Raw genomic sequence first — 14604 nt, 5'->3', positions numbered from 1 at the left:
AGTCCCGCCCAGCCAGCGAGACCGGCTCTACTAGCTGAGAGGTATCTATAATGCTTCCCCCATCTACCAGAGGTATTAGAGACTGCTGTTGGGCGGGAAACATCCGTAATTTGGCTCAGTGACCTCCTTTGGAGATATGATGTTCTTTTACGTGCCGTAAAGCTACGACACGGGACCCACGGCTTAAAGTCCCTCCCGGAGGACTTGTTCCCTGAATTTTTCCGCCCTTAAAAATTCGACAACCTCCGCCGGGTATTTGAACCCGCATACTACGAGTCATGAGGTGGGAACGTTACCTCTAGACTACAGAGGCCGCTGACAACAGATCTAAGTGGATTACTTGTAGTTAAAATAGTAACGTAACATATCATGACAGTGACCGCGATAATAACTGTCTTCTGGGACGTAACATTGCATACTTTTGTACATCATAACTAGTGTTTTAGAGGAACCTGACCTTTTAAATAGATGTATCATTCCTATTCAAATGGCCTGATATCAAGAGATAATTACTGCTGCATTACCTGGGTTTCTGTGTCTCAGTATGTTAATAAATCCAACATGGCTACATGACTTACCTGTGGCTCCAGAGAACAGACTGGCATTTGATTCTGTTACGCTATTCTCTGAAGAGTTCCCAAGACCTTTAAACACTCTGAAGGAAGGTGTGGCATATGAATGCATTCGCCTGGAGTTGAACACTGAAACACATTTGTATGAGGCATTCTACAACACAGTTTCATAATGGATGTAAGAAATGGTTAATGCTTCATGATATGAAAACTGTATCACTTTTCAGAATTACTGGGTTTTCTTGTTCTGTCCATCATACAGTATTCTAGAAACTAGAAAACACAACATTTCTGAAACTGGATCTGTTTCCATCCTCAGGTGAGCGAGGAAGACACTATTCTGTTGGGTCCCTTAGAAATCTGACAGGGGTTGTCCAGTGATCGAGGTTAGCTCTTTCTAAGGGACATAACACAGTAGGTGCCTTCCCATTCACTTGAGGATGGAAACAGATACAGTTTCCAAAACGTTGTTTTTTTCTAGTTTCTAGAATACTGGATGATGGACAAAGTCCAAAAACCCAGTAATTCTGAGTATTACATACCATCGTCAGAACCATTCAGAATCTATTTGTATCACTTCTGTACTAAAAACGGGAAGGAAATAAATCACAGATTTGTTTTCAAAATCTTAAAAACTGATTTATCTATGATGCCATGCTTCAAAGCTCTGCTTGCTGCCTGAATCTTCTGGTTTCTTGCCTGGCTTACTCTTCAACTCTGAAAATGGAGGCAGTATGTTCCTCCAAAGTATCATGCTCTTTATGAAGTACGCAGCATTACAATGTGGAACACCATGCTCATCATAATCACTGCTGTAGGAACCTCAAAACAACACGGTTTATCCATGACGGTAGATGGACAAAAGTAGGAAATCTGTCAACATTCAAAAGAGCTACAACTTTGTGTAACAAACAGGAAGTCCTGAGAGTTTAATATGCTCCAAGCTCCTGCAGCCTGCTATACAATGGGGCCTATCTAGTGCTGAGGTTATGAATGCATGGAGCTACACCTCCAATCCNGCACTTTACTCCTCAGGAAAATTATTTATTTAATTCCTGGTACTCATTTCTGTTAGAGGCTGAGTGAAACCCAGGGCCATAGTGCGGCCGGAAGGATTATGTCAATTGAAAAAATCCAATGACCTCATTGGTATTTGAACCTGCGACCTTCCGACTTGTAGCATAGTGCCTTAACCACTATGCTACTGCATATTAAGGTATATAATTTTTTTTAAACATCTCTGTCCATATAGCAGGGCCTAACAGACTTAAGGTGTCAAATATAGCCAAAAATGTGTGTTCAGAAGGTGATCTGAGATGTGGCACCGTGAATTCTTCTAGGTGGATATCAATGTTTCACCGGAACATCTCACATACATCCTCAGGGTTGAATTCGATTTCATCTTCTTTAATAATGTTTGGCAAGGAGCACAAATCATGAATCTACTCATTATGCAACTTAGCCTCCTGTCCTTAGGTCCAAATATTCTCCTCAGTGCCCTGTTCTCAACATACAAAATTCCACACCCACATATTCTCATAAAGAAAGACAAAAAAGTGAAACAAGAGGAGCTGGCTTCTGAAGTGAAAGTGATGATACCTTGATACAGGATCTGATTCAGATCACGCATAATGGCCTGTGGCTTCTTCCTCCTGTATGGGTCGAGATCCCAGCACTCCAACATGAGTTTGTAGATGTCGACTGTACAGCCACTAGAGAAAGGCAGCCTCTTGCCACTCTGGTAATCCTGCAACACAACAGCATTTGTTGGGTCTTTAGTTTATTTTAATGACAAGGGATACATTTAACACAGTTGTATTCAATAATTATTTTCAAAATCATTAAAAATGTTAATGCATACAAACAACTGTAAGAAACACAAGTACCTTTTTTATTTTCTCTACATCGCTAGTTTCAGGTGGGCATTCTCCATATGCAAATATTTCCCACAGGGTGGTACCAAATGCCCAAACATCAGCTGCCACGGAACCATGGGCAAAATCAAAATTAGAGTAACATTCCGTTGGAATCCAGTGAATACTGTGAAATCATTTAAATATATTACAAATCTGTCTGTTGAAACTCAAAAGACATATCCATATTTGTGGAATACCTTGAGAAAATACAACAGGACAATGGAATGATGATGATGATGGTAGTGATAACAAATCATAGATCATGATTTACTTTCAGGAGACCTTGTAACAGTAACAGGGTGTTGAGGAGAATATTCAGACTGAAGAGAGATGAAGTGACAGGAGGTTGGAGAAAACTGCACAATCAGGAGCTTCATAACGTGTACTCTTCTCCAAGTATAATTAGAATGATCAAGTCAAGGAGGATGATTGGGCAGAGCATGTAGTACAAATTGGGGAAGATGAATGCGTATAGGATATTGGTGGGAAAGCCAGAAGGAAAGAGACCACAGGGAAGATGAAGGCGTAGGTGGGTGGACAATATTAGAATGGATCTTAGAGAGATAGGATGGGATGGGACGGTATGGATTGGATAGATCTGGCTCAGGATAGGGACCAGTGGAGGGCTCTTGTGAACATGGTAATGAACCTTCGGGTTCCATAAAATGCTGGGAAATTCTTGAGTAGCTGCAGAATTGGCGGCTCCTCCAGAAGGGCTCAGCTTCATGAGTCAGTAAGTACTTCTAACAGTGCTTACTGCTACTGTTCAATTTTAAAGAAAACATTCTGTAATATCACTCTGTACTTAGGAAAATTTATGGTATTAACAGCCACTCTAACAAACAAACAGTAACTGCATGTTCATCACCAGTCATCCAAAAGAGCAATCCGGAGACTGGACTCTTTTACCAGAAGCAAGCAAAAAGATATTTAGATGCAAGTTCCACACTCTGGACCCTTCAGCAGTGGTTAGAAGAAAAACATTTCAAGTTGAGATTTTAACTGTCTCTCAAGCACAATAAACATTTAAAAAACCTGATAGTGGCTGGTAAACCATTTCAAAAGAGGATTAATGATGGATTTCTTGATTCATTATGAATGAAAGCCAATTAAAAGAACTGTGAATATTAAATATTTATCTCTTAAATATTCAAGTTCTTACAGTTCAGATATTGTCCTAGACATGATTACTGACTTCTGGAATGTAGGCTGATATACAGTTATCAACATTTCAAAAAGTACCTTCTGCTTCCATATTCAGGGTAGAAGAATACCCTAAAGTTAGAGCCAGCAGCAGGTTCCTCCCAAAATTTTGTAACTATTTATCAGATCACTTGGCATCAGACACCAGAAGAGCATAATCATCACAGTCCTACAGATACAAATACCAACAGAAAAAAGAATCCTGCATTCTTAGCATGGAGATGTGTGAAGGCCAGGTTATGATGGCTGGTTGATACAATTTCATGCCAAGACCAGTAACACTGATGTATGAAGCCTGACAATTCTGTTATATAAGAAATACATGTCTCTGTCCAAAACATACTCAGATGAGGTGTATGAGTGTAACCCTGGATCAGCAAGACGAACTACGAAGCTATTATCATCGTGAGCTGCGACTAGAAGTTTCCGACATCGGATATTCCCATGGACTATGCCTTGGTCCTCCTGTTGGAAAAATTACAAAGACTTATTCTACATGCTTCACAGTTGAAAAAACAAAATCCAACACTCCAAATAGATCAAAACAATATTCATAAGATACTTAACAAATATTATTACAAAAAAAAATTCTAGTCAGACATTTTATCTTCCCATGATTTTAACTTGAATTTTAAGAGTATATCATATTTCCTCGGGGCATGCGGTAGTGTAGTTGGTTGAGGGGCTATGCTACAAGCCGGAAGGTCGCGGGTTCAAGTCCTGATGATTTTTTTCAATTGACCTAATCCTTCCAGCCGCACTAAAGCCCTGGGGTTGACTCAGCCTCTAACAGAAATGAGTACCAGGAATTAATTAAATAATTTTCCTGGGGAGTAAAGCACGGCCGGCGGGTAAGGCTGACAACCTTTACCGCCATCGTTGAGCCTATGGTCTAGATAATGTGGTACCCTCAACGACTCACAACCCTATGGTCCTTCACGGCCTGTTACAGGGACAGCTTTACTTTTTTTACTTTACTTTCATATTTCCTCAATTCTGAGTTGCCCTTCTTTCACATTTTAACCTTTTTGAAATCACAGTTGTCTTACATGTGATGCCATCTAAGAGACAATGTTGAGATGTTATACTGTATGATTAAAGCACAAGGAAACTCTTCATATCCATAACACTAGTCACTGGACAATAAACACAAAGACAGTAACAATGGAGATTCTGACAGTGCTTCTGTGTATTCTCGTTGTGAGAAATGTTGTTACATGTGATAATGTACAAAACACCTGACAGGGGCTTGGAGGGTGAATATACCAAGTGGTTTTGACATTAACTAATACACTGTGATGAAGTAAGATTGGTCAGCATTCACTGTTACACCTACATTCACTGCTGCATCTTAAAAATCAGATGCATGTCCTACAATCAAAAGCATCATTTTTCCTCAAAACCTATTACGAGGAAAAATGGTATTACAAATACACAAGACTACTGAATAAGACTTAAAGGTGAAATCCATACAGATGTATACAGAGTTTCGACATGGTTTCCTTGTGCAGTACTCACTTCACAAAGTTTACTTCCATGTAAAACTAAATGGTCCTACAACTTTCTTTTAAGTGCCTTGAGTATCAAATGCCTACTGTAAATATATATCTTACACTCTCATACTTCATAATAACTATTTACATTGATAAAATCTTTTTGGGCTACCAACCATGTCAGTTGAATATCAAATTAATTAATTAATTAATTGATTACTTCATTATTATAATGTTACCCACTGTGAAAGCTTCAGATCTTACAACTATTTACATCGCACGACAGTTGAAATTGTGCTTGCCTCCCAAATCACATACCAGGTGCCAGAGTGCCCTGGCAAGAAATGCTCCAGCTTCCACGAGATCCACCTGCTTCAAGCTGAGTTTATGCTCCTTCAGGTACACGTCCAGTGGCCCTAAACTCAGGTACTCTGTTACCATGGCAAGTGGACTAGACAGTGTTACGCCATACAACTTGACAACTGCATTTGACTGTAGGGTTGCCCATCGACCAGCAAGTTCAAGGAAATCCTGTGGTACAAGGAGAGAATGCACAATATCATACATAATTTTATTTACAAAAATAGAAGTAATGGGAAACGGATCCAAAACAAAATTTAAATAGGAAATTAATGGAGGAGGAAGATAAAGAATTGAAGAGATTTGTCAGAATATTTCAAATGAAGCAGGAAAAAATTTTCAAATGATCATTGAAATTTCTATATGTGGTAACCAGCTAAGATATATCATATTAAGTATTACCTTCAGGTATTTATCTCTACATTCTTGTTTCAAAGTTTTCATAGCCACTTCAATCTTCTTGCCTTTTGAGGGTTTCCACACACTTCGATATATATGTGACGTCCCACTTCGACCTTCTTTCTTTTGATCTGAAAAAATAATAACAATTGTAAGCCTGAGATCAGAAAACTGTACTACAAGCAGTACAAAGCTGTACATTAGAGTACACTTTGGACAGGCTGCGCCATAGCTCAAGCAGTTAGTCGCTGGCTTCCCACCGTGGTGGCCCGGGTTCGATCACAGGTCTGGTCAATTGGGATCTGTGGCGGACAAAGTGGCACTGGAGCAGGTTTTCTCCGAGTACTTCGGTTTCCCCTGCCAATCTTCATTCCACCAATGGCTCACCTATCATCTGGGGCTGGTACAATAGGCCAGAAGTGGCCGCAGTACAAGGGACTTGGTCCCACCCTACTAGCAATAAAAAAATACTTTGGACATTCAGGAACAACGGAATAGAACAAAACATTACACATTCCTTCCTGGGATACACCTCGATGTGAAGTCTTCAAAAATGATACCCATATTTGCAGAGTTATATTTTGTAAATGGCAGACTTACAACAATTATTTTTATACAGAGTGACTTGCTTAAATTAGAAACCAATGATAAGAATGTTAATAATGTCATGTATTATACTGATAAAACCAGTCTGGTGAAACTCATATGCACAGTATGGAGTGCACAATGCAAGCAGTAAAAACATGGCATTCAGTGTAGAGAAGCATATGTTCTCAGTGGAGAATAGTTCAAAACAAGCCCAAGTGATTAGAGCCACAAATTTTGATGTCGAGCACCAGCAACACCCGTGGCATGTAAGTCTGTGAAACAGTTCAGGCAGACAGAAAATGTGAACATACTGAAACATGTTCGCCACTCAACTGCTATTACAGGAACCTGTACAGCAGTAGTGAGTGAGAGATTAAGTGCAAGTCCTTACAGTCAGTTTAGAAACCAGCACAAGAAACTGGAATCTCATACAGCAGTTTCGCAAGACACCACCAAAGACACTGCAATTGTTACCATACAAAGTGCGTGTTATTTGGCAGCTGTTTATCCTGGACTGTGACAAATGAATCACTGTGGTGAGTGGTTGCTTCAGAAGGTGGTTCATGGCTCTCACATGTTAGATGTGACTCATTTCCTCAGATGAGGTGTGGTTCCATCTTACAGGTTATGTGAGCTGTCAGGATACTTGCATATAGTTGATGGAAAATCCCCATGCAGCCCATTAAACACCTATCGTGGGTTTGATTCCTGACGAGGTCACTGAATTTTTCAATTTATCTGACCCTTCCAGTCACACTATGGCACTGGGGTCAACCCAGCCTCCAACAGAAATGAATACCAGGAATCTTCCTAGGGGTAAAGGATGGCCAACATGTAAGACTGACAACCTCACCACTATCTGAGAGCTGTCTAGAAAATGTAGGAGCCTTGAAGTCTCACACCCTATCAACCTCCATGGCCTGTTACAGGGATAGCTTTACTTGTCAAGATTCAAATGTGGTGTGCAGTCTTGCTGTGATACTGTTGGGCCCACTTTCTTTGAAAACATAATTAACTCAGTGCACTACACTGATACAGACCATAAATTCCTCAGACACCTCAAAGAATGGGAAATTACAAAACTTACTCACTTACTCATGGAGCTGAGCCCTTCTGGAGGGGCCGCCAATTCTGCAGCTACTCAAGAATTTCCCAGCATTTTATGGAACCTGAATGTTCATTACTGTGTTCACAAGAGCCCTCCTCTTGTCCCTATCCTGAGCCAGATCTATCCAATCCATAACATCCCATCCTATCTCTCTAAGATCCATTCTAATATTGTCCACCCACCTACACCTGTGGTGTGAAAAAGACAGCATAACATGTCATACAGTGTACATTTACATTTACATGTATTCATCAATTCATGGATCCAATCATCTCCCCATAGGGCTGGATATAAAACATGTGACCATGTGCAATGTGCAAGCCATCCCTGTTCTGAGAATAAACCATTTCAACAGGGGTTATGGTCCTCACAGTTACCAAATTTGTCACCATCAGTTTTTTTTATGGGGTTATATTAAAAGCAATGCCTACCTCAGTAACCTATGCAGTTTGGATGAAACGGAAGCCAGTATATCCAACATTACGGCTGACATTTCACCGATGACACTGAAGTGTCTATGAACATGCTTTATCATGAAGAGTACTTGCCTTCATGCTGGTATATTGCACAACTTATTCAACACTGAGGATGGAGGCAACATGTTCCTCTGAAATGCCAGTTGACTTACAACGGACTACATGGTGTTATACCCCCAAAAAATAGTACTCTTCATAACCACCAATGTAAGAACCTCAAATCCTGCATGCTTTTCATGCTCTGTTATGTGTGCAACATGCCAGTGCGCACATTCACAGTTGCAACAAGATGTAAACCTTACTTTGAATAAAGTTCTCATTTAAAAGACAGCCATAATGCCCATACAAGTTTCGCCAAAATGGCCCAAATCCTCTAATACATGATATTATTTCAGATATCGTTATTGTTTGAGCTGGTGCTGATATGTGACACAGGTAGATTCCTACTTTTGTAGACTTGTAAGTTTCTGACATTGATGCATTGCGGAGCTGCGTTGAGAAGACCGGCCACAGCACTGTCTGCTGTCATCATGTCAACCTTATTCGTCTCGAGCTGGCACAACAGCAAGTTTGATTTGTCTGCAAAGAAAACACCAATCACGTCAAGTCTGATGTTCTTCATCTTAATCAACATGAATTTACTGTCCTACCATGTTATGGATGTTATTGAAGACCAGGTTGCAAAGCAAACTAGACTGATTCAGACTGCAGTCTTCTGGGATATGATGTTGTGTAGTCAGCATACAGGTACAAACATTCTGGAGAAACTTGTTGCCTCCTCTTCTACCTGAAGATGGAGACAGATGTTTTGTCTGAAACACTGTTACATATCCACGAAACAACACACCACAGAAGACTGCAACCTGACAACTCACCACCATCAAAACCTAAAATTTTACCCATATTACATCAGATGCTTCACATACTCTGTATTGCTGCATGGATTTATGCTGGCATCTTTCATAAACTTTACATTCACCCACTCATGTGCATTGTTGGAAATGGAGTAAACTTGGAACATAAATATATGTTTCTGGACATTATCCATCATCCTGCTTTTATTTAAAACACAATGTTTCGTAGACTGGATTCTGTCTCCATCTTCAGATAAAACCTATTCAGTTTGGCACCATTGATAGAGCTAGTAGAGACAGGGACTAGCTCTATCAAGTGGGCCCAATTGAGTAGGTTTTACAGAGACAGAATCCAGTCTCTGTAAAGTTGCGTTTTTAAATAAAAACACGGCAGTGTTTTAAATAAAAATAGACTGTTTTAAATAAAAACTTCACGATGGACAATGTTCAAGAACATAATATTTGTATTAATGTACCATCAACACACACTTTTAGATCTCGTACGCTTGAAACACTTGAGATCCTGGTGTTCTGTGAAAGGTGTTGCAGGAATTTTCAAGGCTAATGTTCATGCTTAGCACTGATTTCATCTTCAATAAACACTTTGAATTCTGCTTCAGTTGTCTAGAAATGATGAAATGAGTGTTAGGCTTCAATATTCACTTGACATCCACCCCCTGCCTTTATCAAGTATTACTTGTAACATGCTAGGCAGCAAGTTTAGCGATTATGCTTCCAGTCTCAACTTCTGCAGGCCAACTGGTTGGCAAGAACATCTCACATGAAGAAAGTTGTCTTCTGGGTTTAGGCACCGTGTATTCTTCGTTTTGGCCGACGTTTCGGAGGAACGTAGCGCCTCCATCAACTGCTCTGAAGATGGAGGCGCTACGTTCCTCCGAAACGTCGGCCAAAACGAAGAATACACGGTGCCTAAACCCAGAAGACAACTTTCTTCATTGTCATCGCCGTGAAAACCTCAAAACTTACACAACATCTCACATGTCTACCTAAGTGGTTAAACAATTTGCATGAAGGTCTCTGGCAATCATACTGTATTTAAAGTTAACGAAATATAAACACAGTGAAACATACCATATTCCGAAGGAGGCAGACACTCTTGGAGGAAGATGGAGTCTTCACCGGTTCGGTATGCTGCCACAAGCTGCATTATGCTTGTGTAAATCTTTCCATCACAACTGAAGAAGTATTCTTCTTCCCCCCTCTTCTCAATCTTGTATGATTTTGGTTTTGAACTGCTCAAATTAACATTTCAAAGAATGTATCACTGCTACTTAATTTATTACGATTTATCCTCAACATAAGAATGTTTGACATAAGGACATTTGTACATATAATTGGCACAGGCACTGTAGGACTTCAGGTTCTCACAGTAGTGCTTGTGAGGAGTTATATCTTCTGGGATATAACACCACGTAGTCCATTGAAATTCACTCTACCTGCTTAATACTGATTTCTTGTTTGGCTTATTCTTCAACCCTGAAGAAGAAGGTAACACATTCCTCTGAAACATCCGTCGACTTTCAACAGATTACAGAGCATTATAACCCCAATGACAGAACTCAGCACATTACATTATATTACAAAAATGTTATTTTGAATTACTTAGTTTTGTCTATTTATTTGTCTGTGGATGTTTAACGTGTTCTTCGATATTCATTTATAAAGTAAACTACATATGATATTACAGGTTAAATAGACTCTGTTCATAATCTTGGGTAATCAGCTACTCCAAATCACATTCTTGTTGGAAAAAGTATGCTTCAATTTATGAACAACTCGACTTAAAGGTGGGACTTTGGAACATAACCCACTCATAGGTCAAGTTTAAGTGTACTTCCTACCAGTGCTAAGTTTCAGGTTTGTGGTAAAGGTCACCACAGTAGCTGTACTTTTCTTTTATATGACACAGAATGTGCAGAGATTTCTTTCTAGTGATCAAATGATCACTCTCAAACAGGGACAGCTTTATGCTGCAATAACAACAGCAGGAGAACATGAGTTTTACTTACAGTCGCTAAAGTTGATGTAAACTGTATTAACCTATCTAACCATCCTAAAATTTCAGTGAATTTTGGTTTTATGTAAAGTTTGTAGCCAAAAAACAGAACATTATAACTTGCCTATCTAAACAGGTCATGATATAAAGTGTCGACAGCAACTAACCTTTCTCTGGTGCAGACATCTATATAGTAGACATCATATTTTGTCTCGCTCTGCCGCAGAATGAAACAACCAGGGGCACTGTTCCGTTTCTCTTCCAATTTGGCGTATGAAAATTCTCCGCTGAAAGAAAGATAATTTTATCACAAATATTCAAGACCAGTATTATAACTATGAAAATTAAATTTATGAAAGAAATGGTAATATGCACTTTGGTGGGCCATAAAGAAAATGAAGACATATTAAAGTAAAGTAAAGGTATCCCTGTAACAGACCATGGAGGCCCATAGGGTTGTAAGATGTTGAGGTTCCCACATATTCTAGACAATCGGCTCATAGATGGCGGCAAGGTTGTCAGCCCTACGTGCTGGCCGGCCTTTACACCCAAGAATATTCAAATAATATTCCTGGTACTCATTTCTGTTAGAGGCTGAGTTGACCCCAGGCCATAATGCAGCTGGAAGGATTAGGTTAATTGAAAAAAATCAAATGACCTCATCGGGAATTGAACCTGCTACCTTCCGGCTTGTAGCACAGTGCCTCAACCATGCTACAACGTGCCCCCCGAAGACATATTAGAATAATTAAAAAAAGAACCAATATTATTATGAATTATGACAGTTGTTAAAAAGCAATTTCTGAATAAATTACTGATCCCATATCAACTGCTGATAAGAGGACTTATGTATGATTCAGATCTGCATACAGTAAACTCCTCATTATTCAGAATTTAAGCATGCAGAGTTCTTATGCAATGTGCATACATTCACCTGTCATGCAGTAGTTCTCCTAGCTGCCACCAGATGTCATGACAACAAAAGTTAGTTGAATTTCTGCTCACATTACAGTACATCCAAAATGTTTCACCTGTCACTGCACACTGCAATTCATTTGTTTTTGTTTTCACTGTATGCTTAATATCGTATACGAATTATGGAGCTTTGCCTCCATTCCCCCATATCTTCATGGTATGGTGCTTACTTAAACCTCACCTTTACCTTTAGAGGCTTGTTTACTAGACCATACTGTATTGGGTTTCCCTGAGATTTTCCCATGCGACCAGCATACTCAATTCTCCATACATGATGGATAACTGTGAGTTTAGAACATTCAGTTCTGCATTTCAGCCTAGAGAAACCATTTGTCTTACCCCACAGGTCCATGACACTTCAGAGCATGTAGCTTTGGCAGCAATGGCGTTGGGACATCCTTACATAAATTGAACGTCCATTTCACCATCAAACGGTAATATCCATCCAGCAAACTCACAAAGGAGAACATCAATGGGATGGAATGAAATTTCAGATATGATGGTATGCCATTTTTTCTTGAGATTTCAACAGTTCCATCATTACGTACAGAAATGTAACACAGGTCATCAATTGTACACAGCTGATGCCACTAGAAACAGACATCAAACTTTAAGTGGGCTTTTGTACACATGCTTCTCTAAAACAGAACCTCAATTATATGGAAACTTGTGTGTATGTAATTTCACATGCCCGGTAACCATATTTTGATTTAAGAAATATAAAAATTCACACAAATTTTTAGTCATAAACCACCTGGTAGATGTCGGCATAGACGAAGACACTATCAGAATGGATCTAAAGTAAATAGTTTATGCTGTGGATTAGTCTGACTGAAGATCAGGTCCACAAGTGAAGACAGATTTCAGGTCACATTAGGGTTCGAAAGCATTTATTACCTTCTCAAGGGAGACTGCTCCATGGAGTTAAGACATACAAGATTGTATTAAAAAATTATAAAAGAATATTTGATTACAATTTACTTGTGAAACAGCAGCCTTCTCCAACAAACAGCATAACTGCATCAGAACACTGTTCAATAAAAAGAGTTGTGTGTGTGACAACTCACTGAATTCTACGGATGTATCAGAATAACAAAACATATAACACATTTGCCTTATATGTCAACTTCCTGTTCACAGACTGGTAGCTCTTTCATTATTATTATTATGCCTAACTTTAAGGCAAAATATCAAGATCACACACTACATGACAGAAATTACCTCTTTCTTTCCATCATATCGCACACTAACCCCAGGCTGTTCTTCATGGAAGGGGTTGACTTTCAAGAGGACAGTTTCCACACATCCTTCATCATCTATCAGAGCTTTGAACTCTTCACTCAAGTAATTTGGAGCCATTTCTTCAAACTGTTTCAAATATTCTCCCTTTACAAACCAGGCATCATGCTGAACACTTTTCTTAATTTTGCCCAGACAGTCATGGATGGGTTTCTTGATGAAAAAGAAATGATGTTTAATAACCTCTTTAGGAATGTACTTCTTATAGTCACTTTCAACCATATCCCTTTCTACACCTTTCTCCAACATCACTCTGTACATGTCCGCAACTCCTAAACCAACAAGTTCCCGTCTGTATTTATCATAACTTATGTCAGGGATCTCATTATTCATAACATCATTTCGAGCTTGGTGAAAATAATAATCATATGCTTTCATGTCTATTTTCTTCAGTCTTGAGAGGCTTGGTACTTTATATCGGAGTCTAAAATCATATTCTGCATTTGCTCGAGTTTCAGACAACCTAAGGCCTGGATTAAACCAAATTTTTGATCGGTGTAGTCTGAGTGCAAATAAGTGTCTGGCAACAGGCCCTATACCAAGCTGCTTGGAAACTTCAATACAAACGTCTTCTGCAGTTGTTAAAGACTGAAGTGGTATATTAAAGATTTCATTGTCAACATATATGTGAACTGGGGCAACTTTAACATTCTCTCCCATAATTATAAGCGTGCAGGCTTCAGTACGTCAAAACATTAAGTATTTTATTTTTATCAGCGACTAATATCACTGGACTCATTCAGTTACACTGCAAGCAGATTATATTCTCACAGCATTGTCATTCTCAGGTACAGAACTCAGAATTATGCATGCATCCCACTACTATGCATTTTCGTATCTTCGAAGGCATTTCTCTTCTCATTGTACTATTTATACTTGTATCCAAACAACTGTAACACGCAAAATAACATACAGCTGTTTACATATAGTCTTTTTTTTTTATTTTGATCTCTTGCCAATTATACCCGCATAGTAAACCGAAATACTGATTAATTTATTCGAGTCAAGTAGTAATTGTTTTCGATATATTGTATGTGAATTTTATTTTCAATGCTACGGAAGTATGGATGGATAAATTTTGTTTATTCAGCTAGTGCTTTATGTTTTAGAAGCACGACTTTCATATAGCAGATGTTTACATGCCTGACGCACATGCTGCCAACGTAGACCATTGACGAAATGCATTCCATTGTTGTAATTAGCACGATCCACAGAACCATGGAACTTTCATAACAAAATCTCGATCATCTCGATGTCTTTTGGTACACAGATTTTATTGGATCGTCTCAAACGATCTTAAAAGACTTGAAATGACGTCAAAGACGGTCTGACGTCACAATGTCA

The 14604-nt window shown here is 39.1% G+C and overlaps 1 protein-coding gene across 1 annotated transcript in view; it reads right to left on the bottom strand.

The window, feature by feature from the left end:
- LOC111863610 (tyrosine-protein kinase hopscotch) overlaps positions 1 to 14391 on the bottom strand; it is a 20833-nt gene extending 6442 nt beyond the window's left edge. The window contains exons 1-11 of the mRNA XM_023850081.2: positions 13183 to 14391; positions 12301 to 12551; positions 11154 to 11273; positions 10062 to 10222; positions 8563 to 8694; positions 5947 to 6074; positions 5503 to 5715; positions 4035 to 4156; positions 2459 to 2612; positions 2172 to 2319; positions 579 to 701 (exon numbers count right to left, since the gene is read on the bottom strand). Coding sequence (XP_023705849.1) covers positions 579 to 701; positions 2172 to 2319; positions 2459 to 2612; positions 4035 to 4156; positions 5503 to 5715; positions 5947 to 6074; positions 8563 to 8694; positions 10062 to 10222; positions 11154 to 11273; positions 12301 to 12551; positions 13183 to 13920 — 2290 coding nt within the window. The 5' untranslated portion in view covers positions 13921 to 14391. The remainder of the gene's footprint in view (positions 1 to 578; positions 702 to 2171; positions 2320 to 2458; positions 2613 to 4034; positions 4157 to 5502; positions 5716 to 5946; positions 6075 to 8562; positions 8695 to 10061; positions 10223 to 11153; positions 11274 to 12300; positions 12552 to 13182) is intronic.
- Positions 14392 to 14604: the final 213 nt, after the last annotated feature.

This window comes from Cryptotermes secundus, unplaced genomic scaffold (assembly GCF_002891405.2).
Source record: "Cryptotermes secundus unplaced genomic scaffold, Csec_1.0 scaffold57, whole genome shotgun sequence".
Taxonomy (NCBI): domain Eukaryota; kingdom Metazoa; phylum Arthropoda; class Insecta; order Blattodea; family Kalotermitidae; genus Cryptotermes; species Cryptotermes secundus.
This window is presented reverse-complemented; position numbering and strand designations above follow the sequence as displayed.